The sequence below is a fragment of the Armigeres subalbatus genome, chromosome 2, assembly GCF_024139115.2.
Source record: "Armigeres subalbatus isolate Guangzhou_Male chromosome 2, GZ_Asu_2, whole genome shotgun sequence".
Lineage (NCBI taxonomy): Eukaryota > Metazoa > Arthropoda > Insecta > Diptera > Culicidae > Armigeres > Armigeres subalbatus.
The window spans coordinates 442,474,529-442,494,382 of NC_085140.1; the positions used below are offsets into that span (position 1 = coordinate 442,474,529).

The 19,854-nt window shown below is 40.0% G+C and overlaps 1 protein-coding gene across 1 annotated transcript; it reads left to right on the plus strand.

Moving 5' to 3' along the window:
• Positions 1 to 18,328: 18,328 nt before the first annotated feature.
• On the plus strand, positions 18,329 to 18,880 carry LOC134210404 (uncharacterized). The gene has a single exon (XM_062686454.1). The coding sequence runs from the start codon at positions 18,329 to 18,331 to the stop codon at positions 18,878 to 18,880; it is 552 nt and encodes a 183-aa protein (XP_062542438.1).
• Positions 18,881 to 19,854: the final 974 nt, after the last annotated feature.

Sequence of the window (19,854 nt, forward strand, 5' to 3'; positions counted from 1 at the left end):
GACGGCAAATAAATCGAATCGGCTCATACAGGGCATAGTTTCTGTGTCGTTGTTCCAAGAACAGGAAGTCGCGTTGACGAAGCATTCTCTCAGGTGCATACATGTTCAGCTGTGCCAGCAATGCCGGACAGTCGATGTAACCTGAAAGCAGTTTTCCGGCGAATACAACTTGTGCAACTTTTCGTCTCTCTTCGAGCGGTTCAATGTTCAAGAGCCGACAACGGTGTTCATACGGTGGAAGGTTTGATGCGACACGCCATCTGAGAAAACGAAGAGCGTATCTAACGAACTTTTTTTGAACGGCTTCAATTCTGGCAATCCAAGTTGTTTGGAAAGGGCACCATATGATCACGCCAGATTCTAGTATAGATCGCACAAGAGAACAGTATAGAGATCTGAGGCAAAGTGGGTCTCGAAACTCATCTGCAATTTTGAAGATAAAGCCTAGTTGTCGATTAGCTCTGGCGATCATATCGTTATAGTGCATCCTGAAAGTAAGACCGCTATCCAAGAGCACACCAAGATCCTTGATGTGCTGAACACGAGCGAGGCAATGAGGCGAATGTATTTTCGGAGAGCAGCAGAGCGCTGCCGCTTTAACGCACGTAAGTGTGCATTAGACCACGGTGGCTTTTGTGGGGGACGACGTAGTGGGACAGTCTGGAGTATGGCATCCTCTATCGCATTGTAGAAAAAGTCCACTGCATCGTTGATATCAAGGGGCGATTCGAGGAAGCGCCAATCCATGTTAGCTAGCAAGTTATTTAGCGCGATGTAATCGGCTCGCCGAAAGTTCAAAGAGTAGCTTTCGGATAGCGGCGTAAAAACGATCGGAGTGGGTAAGCTGAATATTACGGAGAGAGCAGGGTGATCGGCATCTAGGTCAATTAAAGGCTCGACCGGCAAAGAAACAGTAGTACACGGTAAAGCTGAATCATTCGCCAAAACTAAGTCCAGTAAACGTCCGTTTCGGTTTAGACATTTGTTGACTTGAGTGAACCCGTGAATGTCAAATCCGTCCAAAAGAGAGCAGCAGGCATCGGGCATATGCGATAGCATCGAATCAACGAAGGTCGAACCGCTGTCAGTAAAGCACCATCGCAAACCTGCCTGATTAAAATCGCCAAATAAGAGAGCGGGAGAGCGGTGGCTTAAACGGGCCGAGATTGACTCTAATGAGTTTACAATTTCATTGATTATCGTAAGGTCATGTTTCCGATCTGGAGGCAGGTAGATTACGCCGACACTGAGAGTGTGATGTGGAATTTCTACGACAATCCAGAGTTGCTCAAGTAGATTGGAGAAAGCAGCGGTAGAGACGTAGCTGGTTAATCTAGTCGATACGGCGATCAGCACTCCGCCGCCACGCGATTTGTTGCTATTCAAAGGTGACCGATCAGTTACAATACAGTATACTGCGGTCCAAAAAGTTGTACGGAGTTGATACGATCGTCCAGCCAGGTTTCGGTGAGTACGATCAGATCGTATTCGGCCTCCGAGACAGCCAGGAAAAACGGGTCGATTTTCGTCCTCAATCCTCGAACGTTTTGATAATATATACGGCGGTCATCCAAACAGGGAACCGGTGGGCTGGAAATCAACGATTGTTCAGGTATCGGAAGTTCAATGTCACTGTCATACCCGCCTAACATAGGAGGTTGGAAGCTTCCGACACCATAATCAACCACAGGGCCGGGACGTTGAAGATGGCAGATGTTGACGAAGGAAGGCGCGACTGTGTCGACAGGCTCGGAAGCTTCCATAATGCTTGTTGGAGGTTGTCCCGGATCAGATGACGTAGCAGCAATCGGGGGATCAGATGACGTGGCGGCAATCGTCGGCAGACATGTGCTGTTAGTAGGTGAAGCATAATCAGGTACAGTAAGTCCAAAAACACAGCCATACTTGCCTGCAGTTTGATGCTGGAAGCCCCTTCTACCATCACCGACTTCAGGACTGGGACGACGACGAAGGTAGGCACGGTAGGCACGACTGTGTCGTGAGGATCAGGGGCTTCCTTAATGCGTGATTCAGGTTGTCCCAGATCCATCGATGTTGCGGCGAAAGTGAAAGCTGCTGTGATGATGTTACGGCTTAGTTTTTTGCCAGATCGACAAATTCACGAAACTGTAACCCGGCTGGCCAAGAGGCAGGATCAAGCGCAATGTCTTTCATGCTAGGGTCCAATCCGATCTTGAAGGATACGAAGGTCAGACTAGCTGAATCCTTTCCTTTGGGAACCAAACGCACCACATCAATCGAGTCCATTGTGTCCAAACAGCGCGAAACAATATTTTGTACATCATTATCTGTGATAAGTGGATTTAGGCGAGAGATATACAGCCAAAATCTCACCGGGGGCGCAGTAGGAGAGATGGAGGGAACCGAAAGATCACTCAGATCAATTGTTTTAGTTCCATTCGCAATTTTTGCATTAACATCAGGTCGGTCTTCTCGACGGCGTTTGGCACTCAGTCTAGGCCACACTGGGGTAACACTAACTGATTGATTTCGTTCAGGTCTAACAGAAAAATTGTCAACCTTTTTAGTCAATTCAGCTACAGCATCATGTAACTGTTGCATCTGCCCGGGCAACGAAGAGAGCGGGGGGGGGATTTATTTTGTTGGCTTTTTCCGCAAAATCCATTGGATAGACCGACCATTTAATTCGGCACGGCAAGAGTGGCAAATGAACATTATCTTGCCAGCCGATAATGGTTCCTTCAGGTTACGAATATTAAGCCCGCAACATTGCTGGTTAATGTGAAAAAAAGCCATCGCAAACAACACAAACGCCACAACACAGAGGCTCGAGATCGTTGATGTCGTGCAGGCATTCACTGCATTGTTTCTTCTCCATTGTGGTTTGTGTTGTTCACGGTAGAGAGGCGCGTAAATTGATGATAAAATCGCAATTTAACAGCAACGGCGACACTATTAGCGCAAATTTCACACTGCACTGATGAAACGACAGTTACAATATAGGTTCCGCGTGAATTTGAAGTTTATAACACGGATTAACAAACTTAACTTCGAAATTTTAACGGAACGTATATAAGTAAGACGAACAAACGTAAACGTAAACAAACGATCGCTTAAGACCGGACATCTACACGAGTCATATTTTAAACGTTTCTCAATGCTATCAGGTTGGTGGTGTATCAAGACGAAATGGAGGTAGGCAACGCCTGAATCTTTTGAATTGTGTGCTGTCTTTACCATTTTTGTGGGGAACACATTGCACAATGGTTCGAGAGCAGCCAAAACCTCAAAAATCGAAATTCGTATTTCCGTCAGAATTATATTTTCCTCATTTTATAGAATACTTACGTGATTCAAATTCAAAATTTGAAGTAGTTCTGTTGAGTTTTGACTTTGTTACATAATTTTGAATTGAACATAAATGTGGATTTTCGAATAAAAACGCTGTTTGACAAGGCGTTCAGATCAGCATCGTACGGCTTCAATTACATCGCAAACCCCAATATTATTTCAAGACTGCATTGTCGGGATCTTAAATAGTATGTCTATGTCAAATATTGGTGACAGAACTCAATTTTAGTTAACTTTGAATACAAAATTAGTTTAAATACTCACAATTTTTAGATTGAACTGCTCCAAAAGTATAGGCGCCGTTGAGTGCCCGTAATAATTCTATGCTCATTACAAAGCTTAAAGCAATAGCTTTCCATTCATCACTAATTTGTTTTGCGAAAAGTTGCGATAAGCTGTTTTTTTAACGTTTTAGTTTGAAATGTGCATAGTATTTTTTGGTCTGTTTCTACCTGAAACCTTACAAATGCGTATTTTTTGTTCACAAGAACCTTAAAAATGCCCTTTTTTGCCTTTCTCGTACAACTAAGTTGTACCGAAAGGCTATCATTTCACTCCAAATTCGAACTTTTGATAGAAGTCCCGGAGACCCATAGTGTTATATACCATTCGACTCAGCTCGATGAGCTGAACAAATGTCTGTCTGTCCGTGTGTAAGTGTGTGTGTGTGTGTATGTGTGTGCGTGTATGTGTGCACAAAATGCCATAAAAAACATTAGCCAAATTTTCACATAGAAACTCTTAATCGATTTTCTTGCAACAAGTTGCATCCGATAGAGTCTAAAACGCTGTTGATCACTATTGAATTTCATAATAATTGCAAATTGCAAAAAATAGACAATATTAAAATAGTGATGAGACATAGTCACATAGAACAAAAATGCCTTGCATCTATGAATATTTTTACAGTTTATCCGTGGCTTGCTTCCATTAAGAGTTTCATCGTACTATGAAGATGCTCGTGTTGCACGCATTTAGGCGTAAGTATGCTCTTCGTTGAGTTTCATAGTACTATGAAATTGTCCGAAAGTCAAAATTTGAACATAGGAAATTCGAGAAACTTTTGGCAGAACCATCTGTCGTCTACTAGTGTAAATTTTCTAGCATAACATTAGACGGTGTAACTGTTTCGCCTTTCTTGGACGTCATCGAGGTGTAAGCGTAAAGGCTATATTTATTACCTTTTTCCGCGAGAAAGGCGCCATCACCGCTAGGTGGATTAATCTGGGTTTTTAAATTATTAGATTGAAGCTGAAACGTTCGATATAATTATTTAATATATAAAACATGTAATGAAAGCATGAAATGAAAGCTGAAAAATGAAATGATCTCGTAGCATAGTTATTCAATGATGGAATCATTCATATACTTTTAATTGAATATTTTTATTGCTGTTTTAAGTGAAATAATTGGAGAGTTTTCTTTCCAAACGACTAGAAGATATCACACACAAGGTTTCTTATTTTCAAAACTTTCTCCAAGGAAGGAAAAGGAAAATCCTGTTTCGAGTCAAGATTATGAAGAATACAAATGTAAGTACACAGTTGTAATAAAAGTTGTTCGTTTGTCATTCAAATTAATTGATTCTTTTCAAATACAACTTTTTTTAAAAATATGCCATAATTGTGGATGTTCCAAATAAAATTATTTGTCTTAGCACATGCACTGCCAGTATTTAGCAAACAAGTCTTTAGATACGAACATTATTTATAGCTTTTTTTCACTTTTCAAAAGACGAGTTTGTACTATCCCATTTAATTCCACCACTTGAGTCAAGTAAGAAAACCAATAACGGCCTTACTGTTGAAGTCGAAATACGTAACTGTGAAGTAACGATCAAGTAATGGAATTAAATGGAATAGTATTAACTAGTTTTATGGCAAGTGAGATCATCTTTGGTGCGAAACAATCCACAATGGTCCCAGAGTCGAATCTAGCAAGACAAAAATGTTTGCACCAAAACTATTAGTTTTACATATATAGTGTCTTTGGGAAAAAAATTTCATATTTTTTGACGATTTTTTTCCATGTAGTGAAATTAGGGTGGTACCTATATTTCAGAAGTTCATAATATCAACTTTTTAATTTTTCGGTAAAGACTTGTGCAATGTTCCACAAAGTTGTAGAGCAATTAATTTTGAGCAACTTTGCCGAAGAAACCATTTTTCTATCTCTTATGGTTCGCAAGTTAAGAGCTTTTTAATAAATACGTTAGGGCGGTCCCTAAAAATCGGTATTCTTCACATAACTTTTCACACATTAATTTCTCGCATAAACTTTGTTCCGAGCACTTTTAGGACTTTTGAAGACGCACATTTTTGTTAAAGAACCATGGAGCTATCTCTTATAAGAAAAAAGTTATTCGAGTTTTTGTATGAAAAACATGTTTTTTTTATATGCGTATATTTCAAAATGGAGCAAACCGATTTCCAATCTATTGGTTCTATTCGAAAGCTCGCACTTTTCTGCGTTTATGGTGAGAAAACTGAGAGAGCGTTTTTTGTTTAAAACGTTTTACTTCATTTTGAAAAAAAATATGTTTTTAATCGAAAAACGGCTATAACTTGATAAATAAACGAGATAGGTCCATGGGTCTTCAACAAAAAGATGTGCCTTTAGAAGTTCTAAATGTGGTCCATACAAAGTATCCCTCAAAAATCAATACATAAAAATATATTTATAAAAAACGGTTTTCGTAAGGAAATAAACGTTAGTTAGATCAAAGTAGGCTGGTCGACAGAGCGTATGATTTTTTTTTTACGTTATTGTACCCTGCAACAAAAACTACAACTTTCGTGATAATTTTCCAAAGCTCTCATAGATGTGAAAAATTTCTCCGCAGTACAAATAGCACGTGCTATCCAAGCATTCACCGCTAGGATGCACCACGAGGCGGCCAAATGTGAAGATTTGATTTTAACGTAATAGTAATAAAAACATTTCAGTAGCTAACCACTGGTCATCTTCGTTTTCTCCCACTGGTGATACCAAAAAAAAATCTAATCTAATCAAGATAGGCTTGTACCAAAGGCTATACTTCAAAAGTGACGTATTTTCAACGCTACATATCCAACAGAAAACCAAGCTACTACCATTAATATGCATAGTAGCCTGATTTTCTGTTTGATGTTTAGCATGGCACACAAAAGACATGGCAGTCTCAACGCGTATGTAAACATTCAGTATGAATGAACCGGTGAACCGAGAAAATGCACTCTCTAGTTCAGCCTACTTTGATCGATCTAACGTTTATTTCCTTACGTAAACCGTTTTTTTAAATATATTTTTATGTATTGATTTCTGAGGGATACTTTGTATGGACCACATTTAGAACTTCTAAAGACACATCTTTTTGTTGAAGACCCATGGACCTATTCCGTTTATTTATCAAGTTATAGCCGTTTTTCGATTAAAAACATATTTTTTTCAAAATGAAATAAAACGCTTTAAACAAAAAACGCTCTCTCAGTTTTCCCACCATAAACGCAGAAAAGTGTGAGCTTTCGAATAGAACCAATAGATTGGAAATCGGTTTGCTCCATTTTGAAATATACGCATATGAAAAAACATGTTTTTCATACAAAAACTCGAATAACTTTTTTGTTATAAGAGATAGCTCCATGGTTCTTTAACAAAAATGTGCGTCTTCAAAAGTCCTAAAAGTGCTCGGAACAAAGTTTATGCGAGAAATGAATGTATAAAAAGTTATGTGAAGAATACCGATTTTTAGGGACCGCCCTAACGTATTTATTAAAAAGCTCATAACTTGTGAACCATAAGTGATAGAAAAATAGTTTCTTCGGCAAAGTTGCTCAAAATTAATTGCTCTACAACTTTGTGGAACATTGCACAAGTCTTTACCGAAAAATTAAAAAGTTGATATTATGAACTTCTGAAATATAGGTACCACCCTAATTTCACTACATGGAAAAAAATCGTCAAAAAATATGAATTTTTTTTTCCCAAAGACACTATATATCTAAAACTAATAGTTTTGGCGCAAACATTTTTGTCTTGCTAGATTCGACTCTGGGACCATTGTGCAATCTGTTTTCAAAATCCGAACTTAGCAGTAAAATGAAAGTATTTACTATTCACAGAGATGCCTAAAACGGCTGTATATTGCCAAATTAGTGCTTCCAACACCCACGTTCAAGTCTGTATGTGATAAAAACCATAAAAATACCATAATACAAACATAAGAGATATTTTTAGGGACATTTTGAGGTTTTGGCCAACCTTTGTTCTGGAGCGAACCACTGTGCATTGGCTGTTCATGATGTATTCGGTCTACTAAGCCCAAGTGCAACTTTTTTCTGTCGGATTTGTACAACCGCGTGCCTCATGTTTCGGAAGTGTCTAGGTAAAAAAATCTGCTGAGAATGCTTGAATGATATGAAGATAATTCACAAACGGTACGGATAGGCCATCTGAATGTGGTTTGAAGCCCAGTGGATACGCTGAAAAAGCTCGGAAATCATCACATCACGAATAATTGGACATAAGATCCGATGCATGATCTTGCCGAAGGAGTCATTCCACTAACTATTATTCATGTATTAAATTACTATACTCTCAGGAACATGAATTCACAAAAGAATTATTAATAACCGAATCAAAAACTTCGACTATGGATATGCTGACCGAAAGAATCACCCTATGGTTAATATCACTAAAGAAATGGCAAGATGACAAAAATAAAACAAACGTAAAATTTCTTGCGACTGAGGTCATACCCATTCTTGTTTGGTCATACTGTACCATAGGGCTGCAAGCTCATGATCATGGTCGATCACTTGATTAAAACAACGAGAATTTTGTTGTCTCCTGTTGTATCTGAAGATATGCTAATATGGCTTGATGCGCATGTACGCCTAATCATACGACATATTTTACGAAACATTTGACAAACGTATCAACAAGCTTCATCATCTAAAACACTATGGGGATTGTAAAAGACATGCCCGATCAGGAATGCATAACAAAACTATAATAAGGAAAGTTATTTATTTCAGAGCCATAATGTAATAATTTTTTTTATAAATTTGGCTGGTTAGTTGTTAAAATAACAAAAAAATCAGAAGGGTTATGTACAAGACACAACCGCCCAACGTAAACTACGTAAGGCAGTTTTGTTCATTGAGGATTGTAGTGCCATCATGCATGAATATTTTTAGAAAAGTCATTTGATTACTTATTTCACTGGTTTCGAACAAAACTAACGTATCTTAAGATATGAAATTTGTTGGATACGACAATTGTTTAAAAAATTTACTATGAAAACCCAAATTTATTCCTCAGTGGTAATGATGCCTTTCTTGGATACGAATTGCCTACATTTGGGTTTTGAAGCATTTGATATTTCATATATTTCAATAGAAGAAGCCCTAGGGGAGCATCCTCTTTTCCGTTTGCAACATTTATTATTCAGAAACATTCCAATCATAGGCATATCTTGTTTTTCGTGCATCACTAGAAATCATAAAATGTCTATCATGTACCAAAACCCAATTAATTTGGTTGTGATGCGCGTGAGTAGTAAACGTTGAGGACGGGAAAAGAGGGTATGTGTGTTATTACAATCTAACTCCCACTATCTGGCAGTGTCACCAGTGTTGGTAAAATCTCAAAATCTCAAATCTCATCGGCGATTCAAACCATGCGTGAGTAAAATCCCATCAGAATCATGGCCCAGAGATTTGTTCATGATTTGAATCGCAATTTGCATCATTGCATGATATTTACGTGTTCTTCATTGTTGAATGCATTGAATAATCTGTTTTTCGTCTAAAACAATGGCCAATAATTGCATATATAAACAAAACATATGCCTCGATTGCGTTTTGACGCTTTTTAGAAGGAAGTCATTTTTCGGTGAGTGAGCGAAGCGATGCGATTCTGGCCGTGAAACTCAAGCGCGATGCTCCCCCTACAGAATCGCAGGCGAGTTAGCTCGTGCATGAAATTTCGATGATTCAGATTTGAGTATAATTCTACCAACACTGAGTGTCACTATGGATAAAATATTCGTGCAACCATTTTATCAATATAATTGCAAGACTTTTGAATCGGGGATCGAGAAGGTGATAACTCTATTGTAACTCATATAGCCCGTTTCAAGAACGTATGCGTTCCAAAGCTTTTGTCGTGTACAATAAGTACCGCATGATTGCACCCATGTATTATAAAAATATCTTACGTGCATTCACACTTCCTGAATCAAAGTTAAATCCTTCTGATTCAGGCGCGCATTTAATTGGACAAAATATTATAAGGCCGATAAAAATATTTTTATAAAATGTGTCTCCTCACCCCCCCCCCCCCCCTCAGATTGTTTTGCTCAAAAATAACAATCTGAGGGACATTAAAAAATTTCCGGTGAATTTTGAGAACTTTCAAAACATTCTTTAACAAATCCGAGGAGTTTTTTTTTATTATTTTTTTTCCATTTTAATATTTATCTTTTACTAGCAGACCCGACGAACTTTGTTTCGCCTAAAATCGATTTATTCTCTGATTAGTTCTCGAGTTATGCAGAAATTTTTGGTTCATTTGTATGGGAGCCCCCCTTTCCAGAAAAGGGAGGCGTTGCAAAACACCACAGAAACATATCTTCCCTTCCAAATCTCCACACGCCAGATTTGGTTCCATTTGCTTGATCTCGAGTTATGATGAAATTGAAGTTTGTATTTGTATAGGAGCCAGGTTTCAAAGAGGAGAGGGGTCTCGAACAATCTTAAGAACCTTCCCCGGCCCCAAAAACCTCTGCATTCAAATTTTCACGCCGCTCGATTCAGTAGAAGAAGAAGAAGATTACCCCCTCCCTCTTGACTTTGCGGAGACCAGTAGACCGTGACCTTGCGTAGACCATAATTTTTAATAAATAAGGGTAACGGCCTTATTAGTTTTCAGTTTGCAAAAAAAAAATGTGCAACATTTTTCCAAAGTCACTTTTTAATATAAACATGTTTGTGCAATTACATTGCGATGATTGCATTACTAGCAAGGGCTCTGGCATTGATAAGAATTGATCGTCTCATGCCTGCACAAATATGCCCCTATCTGCATCACTTTTTATACACCATGCACTACATTACGCATTTTTGTTACCTTTGTTTCGACCGCGGTCACTGGTCCGGCTCCATTGTTCTACTTTTTGTGCGAAACACCGCACAAAAAGCAGAGTCCAAAAGCCAACCGCACTGAACGGCGACGGCCGAATCGAGACTCTTGCGGACAAGAAAAGAGGGTGCTGCCAAAATGATCCGATACCCTTTTTTAACGTTCATAACCCAAAGTTCCAATATAATTGACAAATTGGTAGAGAATTTCCGAGTCGATTGATATATAAATCTCAAAAATCCATCGGAAGATAAAGGCGCTATTCAAGTTCAAAATCTTACATGATTTCGTGACGGTCTCGAATTTGGAAATTTTCATTTGTCACCCTGTATCCGAGTCTTCCCCTTAGACGTAGTTTACGTCAAAAATATAACAAAAACCCCTCTAGCCAAAACAAAATTTTAACAGAGGCTGATACCTTTATGTCAACATTAAAACAAACATTGATATAGTGATTATTAGCAACCCTATAACCAGAGACCGGCGGAGTGAAGAACTGTCGGAATGGCAACGTATGAAAATGCATGACATCGTGGAAATAAGACTGGCAACACTTGAACTTTTTGCTTGCTTCTTATGGATGCAAAAAGTCGAAATGGAACCGCTTTTGACGGTTCGATTGGAAACAAGATGGCGTCTTCGCCTATCTCTTATTCTAGTATTTCTAGTGATTATGCGTTACAAAAATCTACATCAAAGGTAATTGCCTACAATACGGATAAAAATCCGGTTCTCTTATCCATAATGTAGGCAATTAACTTTGTTCTAGCTATGTATATTGAACGTGGTTAAAGTTATACTGAAGGTGGTCCCTCCGATTTTTTCCCGATATCTGAGTACAAAAAAATGTAGGCAATTTCGGAAAAAATAAACATAACTAATGTTGTTATAATTTTGTTATAACATGTCAATGTCCACAATACCTTTTTTCCGTACCACAAGCAGCGGGTACCATATTTAAATTGGCACTACAAACCTTTGTTCACTAGTGTAGAACTAAAGCTGTTTACTCCAGGAAATTCTTGGATAACTGGACCAACTATTTATGACCTCTTGCATAACGGCTATCATGTCGGACAATTTTAAAAGTCCTAGACAAATTTGTTTTTGGTTCCAGTGTAGACATTTTTCCAAGTACAATCCCATTAAGATCGCATAAAAAAGGTTTTGCTGTACTACCATTCAGTGAAATGCCTCAGCCTGTCAAACAACTAACACAAGAGCTAAACATGGCCGTGGGAAGTGTTGTCATGAAATTTCATGGTATGGACAATGCATGGAGACGCGTAGTACATTGTGTAATTTAATGAGTAAAGTTTCGATTTTTCCTTCCTTCTTATCTAATATTTTGATACTTTTTTCGCCCAACCTACATAATTTTAGATTTTGTTTTGTTACGGCCATCTCAAACACGGTAAATATGAGAAAATACCCAAAAGGGCGTTTAGGGGCCTCCTCCCCTAGAAAGTAAATCATCGAGTGACGGTTGTCGACAGCAGCTGCGCTCAAGTTGATTGCAGAAATGGCGTCGGACAGCAGGAGCGCAATCAAGTGAAATTTTAATTCAAGGTTCGGACCAACATTTAATTGATGTTAGTGATTTAAAAGACGCATTGTTGGAAGACTGCACGAACGAATCTTTTTCTCTTTCGTTCTTCATGGAAGTTAGAGAACAACGCCAATTTTGAGTAAGCGGCCTTGTTGTTTTGTCTTTTTCGTACAACGAAGTTGTATGATCACTAGGGTGGGACAAAATTCCATCATGATTCTTGCAAGCCTCTTAGGTCCTATAATGCCTGTACGAAATTTCAAATCAGTCGGTGAAACTATATTTTAGTGCCGGCAATTTAAATTTTCCGTAGGATTTACTATTTATGGAAAAATTTACCTTTACAATGAAAAAATCGCCAAGGTGTCCCATCATTCTCTAACGATAAATAGATCCAACTAGATATCCTTGGAAATTTTACCAGCAAACTTTCTTTCGAAGACCGCAAAGTGATCCGACGCTCGTGGGAAATGTTATTTAGATAAAACTAATTGCTGTATGAACGCAAAACTCATTGCACTTTTCGTTCCAGCATCACTGCCATCACTGAAATCAGTATCACAGGATTCTTATCTAAGTCTTACAAAACCTGGAAATCTTCTCGAAAGTTAAAATTTAGATGTTGTAACTACGTTCAATATTAACCTGCATCCGTGGTTAATACCATATTTAAAACATGCTATATAGTTGTTATGATTGAGTTATTTAAATATAGTTAAAACCGTGTTTAGAAGCTCCATAATGTAGAAAAAAGTCATATCATAAAAAAGATGATAATATTTCAATCAAGCGATAAAGCATCACAAATGGAATATGTGTTGTATTCGCTGACAAAGGAATGATCGGGATTAAATAATTAATAAGTTCATCGTTTTTTCTTACATGACAATTTTTATCTCCCACTAGGTGACCCGGCAGACGTTGTCCTGCATAGTAGGCGATGAAGAGCGTTGTGAACTGCCCATGCGAAATTCCCATACAAATCATAATTTTAGTTTTTCACTATTTTCTCAACTTTTCCCGTGATTTTCGCATGAGGAAATATCATATAAACCCGTCGGAAACTGTAACGAATGTTTCTGCTGAAGAAATGAAAAAAATCCATCGAGCCGTTTTCGAGTTATGCGGATACGAACACAGACCATTTCATTTTTATATATAAGATATAAATTAATGTTTTATATTACATCTCTTCGTCTTTATACTCGTCTTTGTACTTGTTATATATTATAATTACTATTATTTAATCAGACTAAGGCCGAAGTGGCCTGTGCGGTATATAAGAGTCTTCTCCATTCGGCTCGGTCCATGGCTACACGTCGCCAACCACGCAGTCTACGGAGGGTCCGCAAGTCATCTTCCACCTGATCGATCCACCTTGCCCGCTGCGCACCTCGCCTTCTTGTGCCCGTCGGATCGTTGTCGAGAACCATTTTCACCGGGTTACTGTCCGACATTCTGGCTACGTGCCCGGCCCACCGCAGTCGTCCGATTTTCGCGGTGTGAACGATGGATGGTTCTCTCAACAGCTGATACAACTCGTGGTTCATTCGTCTCCTCCACGTACCGTCCGCCATCTGCACCCCACCATAGATGGTACGCAGAACTTTCCTTTCGAAAACTCCAAGTGCGCGTTGGTCCTCCACGAGCATCGTCCAGGTCTCGTGTCCGTAGAGGACTACCGGTCTAATGAGCGTTTTGTAGATTGTCAGTTTGGTACGGCGGCGAACTCTATTCGATCGGAGCGGCTTGTGGAGTCCAAAGTACGTACGATTTCCAGCCACTATGCGTCTTCGAAATTCTCTGCTGGTGTCATTTTCGGCAGTCACCAGTGAGCCCAAGTACACAAATTCTTCCACCACCTCGATTTCGTCACCACCGATGCAAACTCGCGGTGGGTGGCTCACATTGTCGTCTCTTGAACCTCTTCCTATCATGTACTTTGTCTTCGACGTGTTGATGACTAGTCCGATCCGCTTAGCTTCCCTCTTCAGTCTGATGTAGGCTTCCTCCATCTTCTCAAAGTTACGTGCCATAATATCTGTTTGAAACTTTACATTAAAATTATACAATATGTATCAAATGAAATTCCTAATTACAAACTTAAAGCCACACTTTGCCCACTGTGTAGGTCAAAATTTCTCAATATATGTATATATGTACCAACCAATAAAACCAGATTAGAATAGCGTAAACCGTCGTGATCTAATGTACCCGTTTTGTTATCGCTGATGTGAATTTCCGAAAGTACCGTATAATAACTCTCTGTATGGCATTGTGGTGAACCAGTGATTAGTGTCTGGAATTGATTTAGTTTCTGGGATACTTGATTAGGCTTTATTGGAAAGCATTTTTTTCACAATTAAGTCCACAGCAAGAAGAGTGGTTAAGTGCTATACATAAATTTGGTCCTTCAATCGGATTTTTTGGACCCTCGGTGAATAAAAGTGTCCTGTATGTAGCTTTAAAGAAGCTAAAACATTAGCAAGAATATCATAAAAAGGTTTCGGTGGTGATTGACCTTAGTCATCGGCAGGGATGGAATGCTCCTCAGAGCAAATCAGGAGAAAAAAAAAATGCTCACTGCTCTCGACACACGAATCTTTGCTCTTTCGGGTTGCTCCGACATTCATTTCTCAATGATAACTAAATGATTTGGCTCAATGAGGTGAGGAAAAAGTTGCTCATTGAGTATCTTTGAGCCTCTTTTCTCGAAGGACGGAATTGGTGGTGGCGAATAAATTTATGATAATTAGTTGGCTAATCTAAAGGGTAGCCAGTAGGTAATTGTATTTATCGTGTTTGTTTAGAAAACAATTCAATCACTGTCATAATGCGGGTTAAGGACTGCTTCATTTTATTTTTACACGTTGAAGACATTCTCTTGAAACAGCTTAGTATATTTTAATCAAAATTGAAGCAGTCGACCAAATCTTGTATTTATCGGTCAAAATGGTATACACTGGGGTTATGCGGTTTAATAAGACCGATTTGCAAGATTTCCTCAACAATCGATTCGGCTTGGGCTCCGCTGTGTATTCAAAAAGTTTGCAAATCTGGTGGGGGGAGCTGGAAAACTGTATAAATACAATATTATGGCCAGTTGGGAGAAAACCCAATGCGATCGCACATAAAATGATCTAGAGTGCGGCGCTGCAATGAACACAACAATTGACAGGAATGCAAAATAATACAACCCCGAGCAAGCTCGGGTACGTTCAACTAGTCTCTATATACAAAAATGAGTTTGCATTTCCTTTGAGGCAATATAAATCACGAACGAGTGGACCAATTTACAAGATTCTCTCAGTAATCGATTCGTCTTGGGATCAACTGTATTTGTACATACTAATAGTTGATCAACTTGCTGGGGAAAGTTGGGAAGTTGTCTAAATGCAACGGATTAATAAGTTCTGAAGAAAGCCATCAAACTCGAAACTGAAATCGATCTAGAGTGCGACGCCTCAATCAATTAAATGATTGACAGATCAAAAATAAAACCCTAGAGAGATCGGACAGTTCGTCTAGTATAAGATAATTTCGTCAATAATCTCTTTGCACTTCAAATTGTAATTGCTAACCAGATAAATGTTAAATTGCCTACATCAAGCTGCCTGTTGCTTAGAAGCAGTAAATAAATAATGTAAAGATAGAATGGTGTTCATTTCTACCCGTTAATGGATGCTATACACGGTCCCTATTCTTATGCTGGTCTCATAAAAGTACGAATGTGTAAGACTGTTGTGCGGGTATCGATAGTATGACAGAAGTGTGCTTTCATTTAACTGTACGTTCAGTTGGAAAGAACAACAAAAATGATGCTCCTCAAAGAGGCTCATTGAGACGAACGGTTTCTCTCAAAGAGAGCCGCTCCTCATTTTTCCCACAACGAAGAGCATCTTTTTTGTATGTTTTGATCTTATCCGTGAAATGTTGTTGCTCACTTTTGATGAACTTTTTTTTTGCTCATTGAGCTCATTGTGCGAGCAAATGCCAAGCCTGGTCATCGGATAATCAATCGGATTGATTTCTCGTTTCCCACCAAGAATCTCCTATTCTACGCGCGCGTTTGTTTGCCGTTGTGTAAAGTGTTCAGAAAGAAGAACAAAGCAACCTCGCCTCAGTTTGAGGTGAGTTACGGCGGCGTCCAAAAATGGCAGCCACAATGGCCGTGCTATCTCTCACCTCGCGTTTTTGCTCGCACAAATGTGAATATTTAGGCGGTTAGCACATCTGGAAACCATTTTTTCATGTATGCTGCAAGTGAGCAAAAGTGAAAAACTACTTTTTGCTTTTGTCTGTCGTTTACTTTTCAAGTTATGTGCCCTCAAAAGTGCTATGTAGATTTGAAATTGGGCTCCAACGCGATTCACCTTGATAAAAAAAAAAATGGCTTCAGAAGCGAAGACCATGGATGAGTGGCAACAGAAGAAGCAAAATGTAGTGGATTCCGTAGCGCTGTTGGAGCATTACGTGAAAAGCTTCAAAAAAGAAGAGATCCAGAAGGAACAGGTAGAGGCATGGGCAGAGAAGCTGGAGCGTTTCTACGACGAGTTTCACCAGGTGGCTGTCAAGATGGAGGCATTGTCTACGGAGGAGGCTCCTATTGATTTGAAAGGTGAGCGACAGAAATTTGACAGTAGATACTACGCTCCACGAGCATTTTACCTAAAGCAATTACCCAAAACCACCAGTTCCCTTCCCCAAAACCAGTCGCCACTTGTGAAGGTTCCTGTGTCCAGAATTAGTGGATGGCATAATTCGTCACGGCGGCCGGTTGCACAATGCTCATATACCTAGTCTACTCTAGTCTAGTCTACACATACACAGCCAGTTCGTGAAAGAATCCTGGAAAGTGATAAACTCGACTACATCTATCACTTTTCTTGTCATTATTTATGTTTAAAGCACATCATAAATGTAGTTCAAACATAAAAGCGGCCAGGCCTACTGTGCAGCGTTGTTGAAAATACCTGTGAGAATCAATTCTTAACTTGATTTCACAATTAAGTCATAGAACGGGGACATCTCGTACCAACCGCTCTGTTTACATTATTGATGGTTGTTGAATCGTTGGGAGTGAATTAGCTAAGATGATTAATGTTCACTCCTTGAATCCTCAACGTCTTGGGATGGGACACAGTTTTTAGTCTAGTGCCCTGGCTTGTACACCGATGTACAAAATATTCGTATGAATTTATTAAAATTACTATAAAAACATGACGAATACTTATGTCCACCAGTGTACATATAAGCCTAGGTTCAAGCGCCATTACTCGTCCTCTGGAACGAGAAAAAGGAAACCAAAACGAAAAAACACCTGTAAGATGATAAAAACATATCACATTTACTTACCTCAGCTGCGTATTTTCTCGATCTGCAATCTATCAAAACAAAAACAAGAAAACTGCACACCACACCTATTTCAAAAATACACTTTTTTGAATCATCTAACAACAACCACGAATCAGAAAAATTCCGAATTTTGATTGCCCAGGAACTTATTTATAACAACTCGACTTGCTGAGTCGACTGGTTTATATAATTTTCTTTGGTTAACCAATATCTTCTAACTTTCTCCCTTAAGATTTATAAGATAGAATGGTATCTATTCCGGAAATTCTGGGCAAACAAGAAAAATTCGTGAAAACTCCCGAAAGTTCAATTAAATCAAATGGGAAATATCAAGCATGATTTCTTTATATTGTACTTTGCAGAAGCCAGATGAAGCGTAAACTAAGTAACGCTCTCTCTCTTTTAACGCTTTGATTTGGTTTGCGTTTCCCCGTTTTGGGCGCAAAAGGAGATTTTACAATAATACGCACGTGATTTTTCTGCCCAACTGGCCACATCCTTGGGAATGCTTTTGAATTGTAATAGAACTATCATCCATTGAGTACTCGGAACAGAGGAGTTGAAAAATGGCGGGTGTGTAAAATGTAAAACGACCATGAATAAAACAAATCGGAAAGAGCTCACCGAAGTTCCGTTAGATTCCTGCACAGCTTCCGTTTCGCGGACGGGAATCAATCGGCTTAGAATGACTCTTGACCACCGTGGATGCATCGTTTGGAAGAGGAACGCTTCAATCATTGGGCAGGTTTGAGTCATCTTCGCAAAACACTTGAGCATCGTCGGTAGTTTTCAAATTTTGCTTCACTGGAACAGCATCAGCAGACCTCGGGTGGACGTTGGATTTGGGTTGAAGCGAGGGTTGAAGAATATACACTGATCATCATCACAGACATCGTAAAAAACTGCTTTCTCTTCAGTAATTAAATAGAACACAGATTAGAAAAGTATTGAAAACTAGAAGTAGAAAAAATGACGGATCAAAAAAAAATCGATAAAAAGCATCCGATCGTACTTCCAGCTAAGCATCGGCTGACCGAGCTCATTGTTACCAAAGAACACCACAAGACACTTCATGCAGGTCCTGGCCTACTACTTTCGTCAATCCGTCAAAAATACTGGCCTCTTGGCGGCCGGAACTTGGTTCGACAAATCGTCCACCGTTGCGTAACGTGCGTCCGTGCTCGACCGAAGCCACTCGAACAGCTGATGGGCCAGCTTCCTCCTGTGCGCGTCAACCAGGCGTACCCGTTTGAAAACGTCGGTATCGACCTGGCAGGTCCATTATACGTACGCCCGTCCATCCGAAGCAGAAACTCATCGTTTGCAAAAGCGTACATCGTAGTGTACGTCTGCCTCGCCACAAAAGCTGCACATCTCGACCTCGTTTCCAGTCTCACCACTCAGGCATTTATAGCTAGTCTCCGGCGATTCACCGGTCGGAGAGGCAAACCGGCGCACATCTATTGTGACAACGCGACCAACTTTGTTGGTGCAAGACGCAGCAGCACAAGGAATCTGTAGCACGCGATTGTGGAGATGATGGAATCCAATTCCATTTTATTCCACCACGATCACCATCGTTCGGTGGAATCTGGGAAGCTTGTGTGAAGTCCGTCAAGACCCTGCTTCGGAAAATCCTTGGTAACGCAAACCTTACAGAGTCTGAACTCACCACGGCACTCGTGCAGATTGAGGCGTCCTCTTACGCCGCTTCCCGACAATCCATCCGAAGAACTTGCTCACACTCCTGGGCACTTCCTTATCGGCAGACCGCTGAACGAGTTCCTGTCAGCAAGTTCCAGAAAATCGACTCTCTCGTTACCGGAGGGTCCAGCAACTTGCGGGACATTTCTGGTATAGGTGGCATAACGAGTACCTAGCCACTCTACAAACTCGCTACCGCTGGACTAAAGCACTCGACAACATAGCCGTCGGGTCCATCGTCGTCCTCAAGGAGGAGAGGATTCCGCCACTAAGTGCTATACAATATCTATGTCGTCGGCGAAGCCAAATAGCTGGACGGACTTATTGAAAATGGTACCACTCGTGTTAATCCCTGCTCTTCGTATTACCCCTTCCAAAGCGATGTTGAATAGCAGACACGAAAGACCATCACCTTGCCGTAACCCACTGCGGGTTTCGAAGGGACTCTAGAATGCCCCTGAAACTCGAACTACGCACATCACCCGATCCATCGTCGCTTTGACCAACCGTGTCAGTTTAACCGGAAAACCGTGTTCGTGCATTAGCTGCCATAGCTGGTCCCGATCGATTGTATCATATGCGGCTTTGAAGTCGATGAATAGATGATGTGGGCACGTTGTATTCGCGGCATTTCTGCAGTACTTGGCGAATGGCGAACACCTGGTCCGTGGTGGAGCGTTCGCCCATAAAACCCGCCTGGTACTGCCCCACGAACTCTCTTGCAGTTGGTGCTAGTCGACGGCATGAAATTTGGGAGAGTACCTTGTAGGCGGCGTTCAGCAATGTGATTG

What these genes read in the sequence shown, in the direction of transcription:
- LOC134210404 (XM_062686454.1), top strand. Translation starts at nt 18,329, where the DNA reads ATGACGGATCAAAAAAAAATCGATAAAAAGCATCCGATCGTACTTCCA.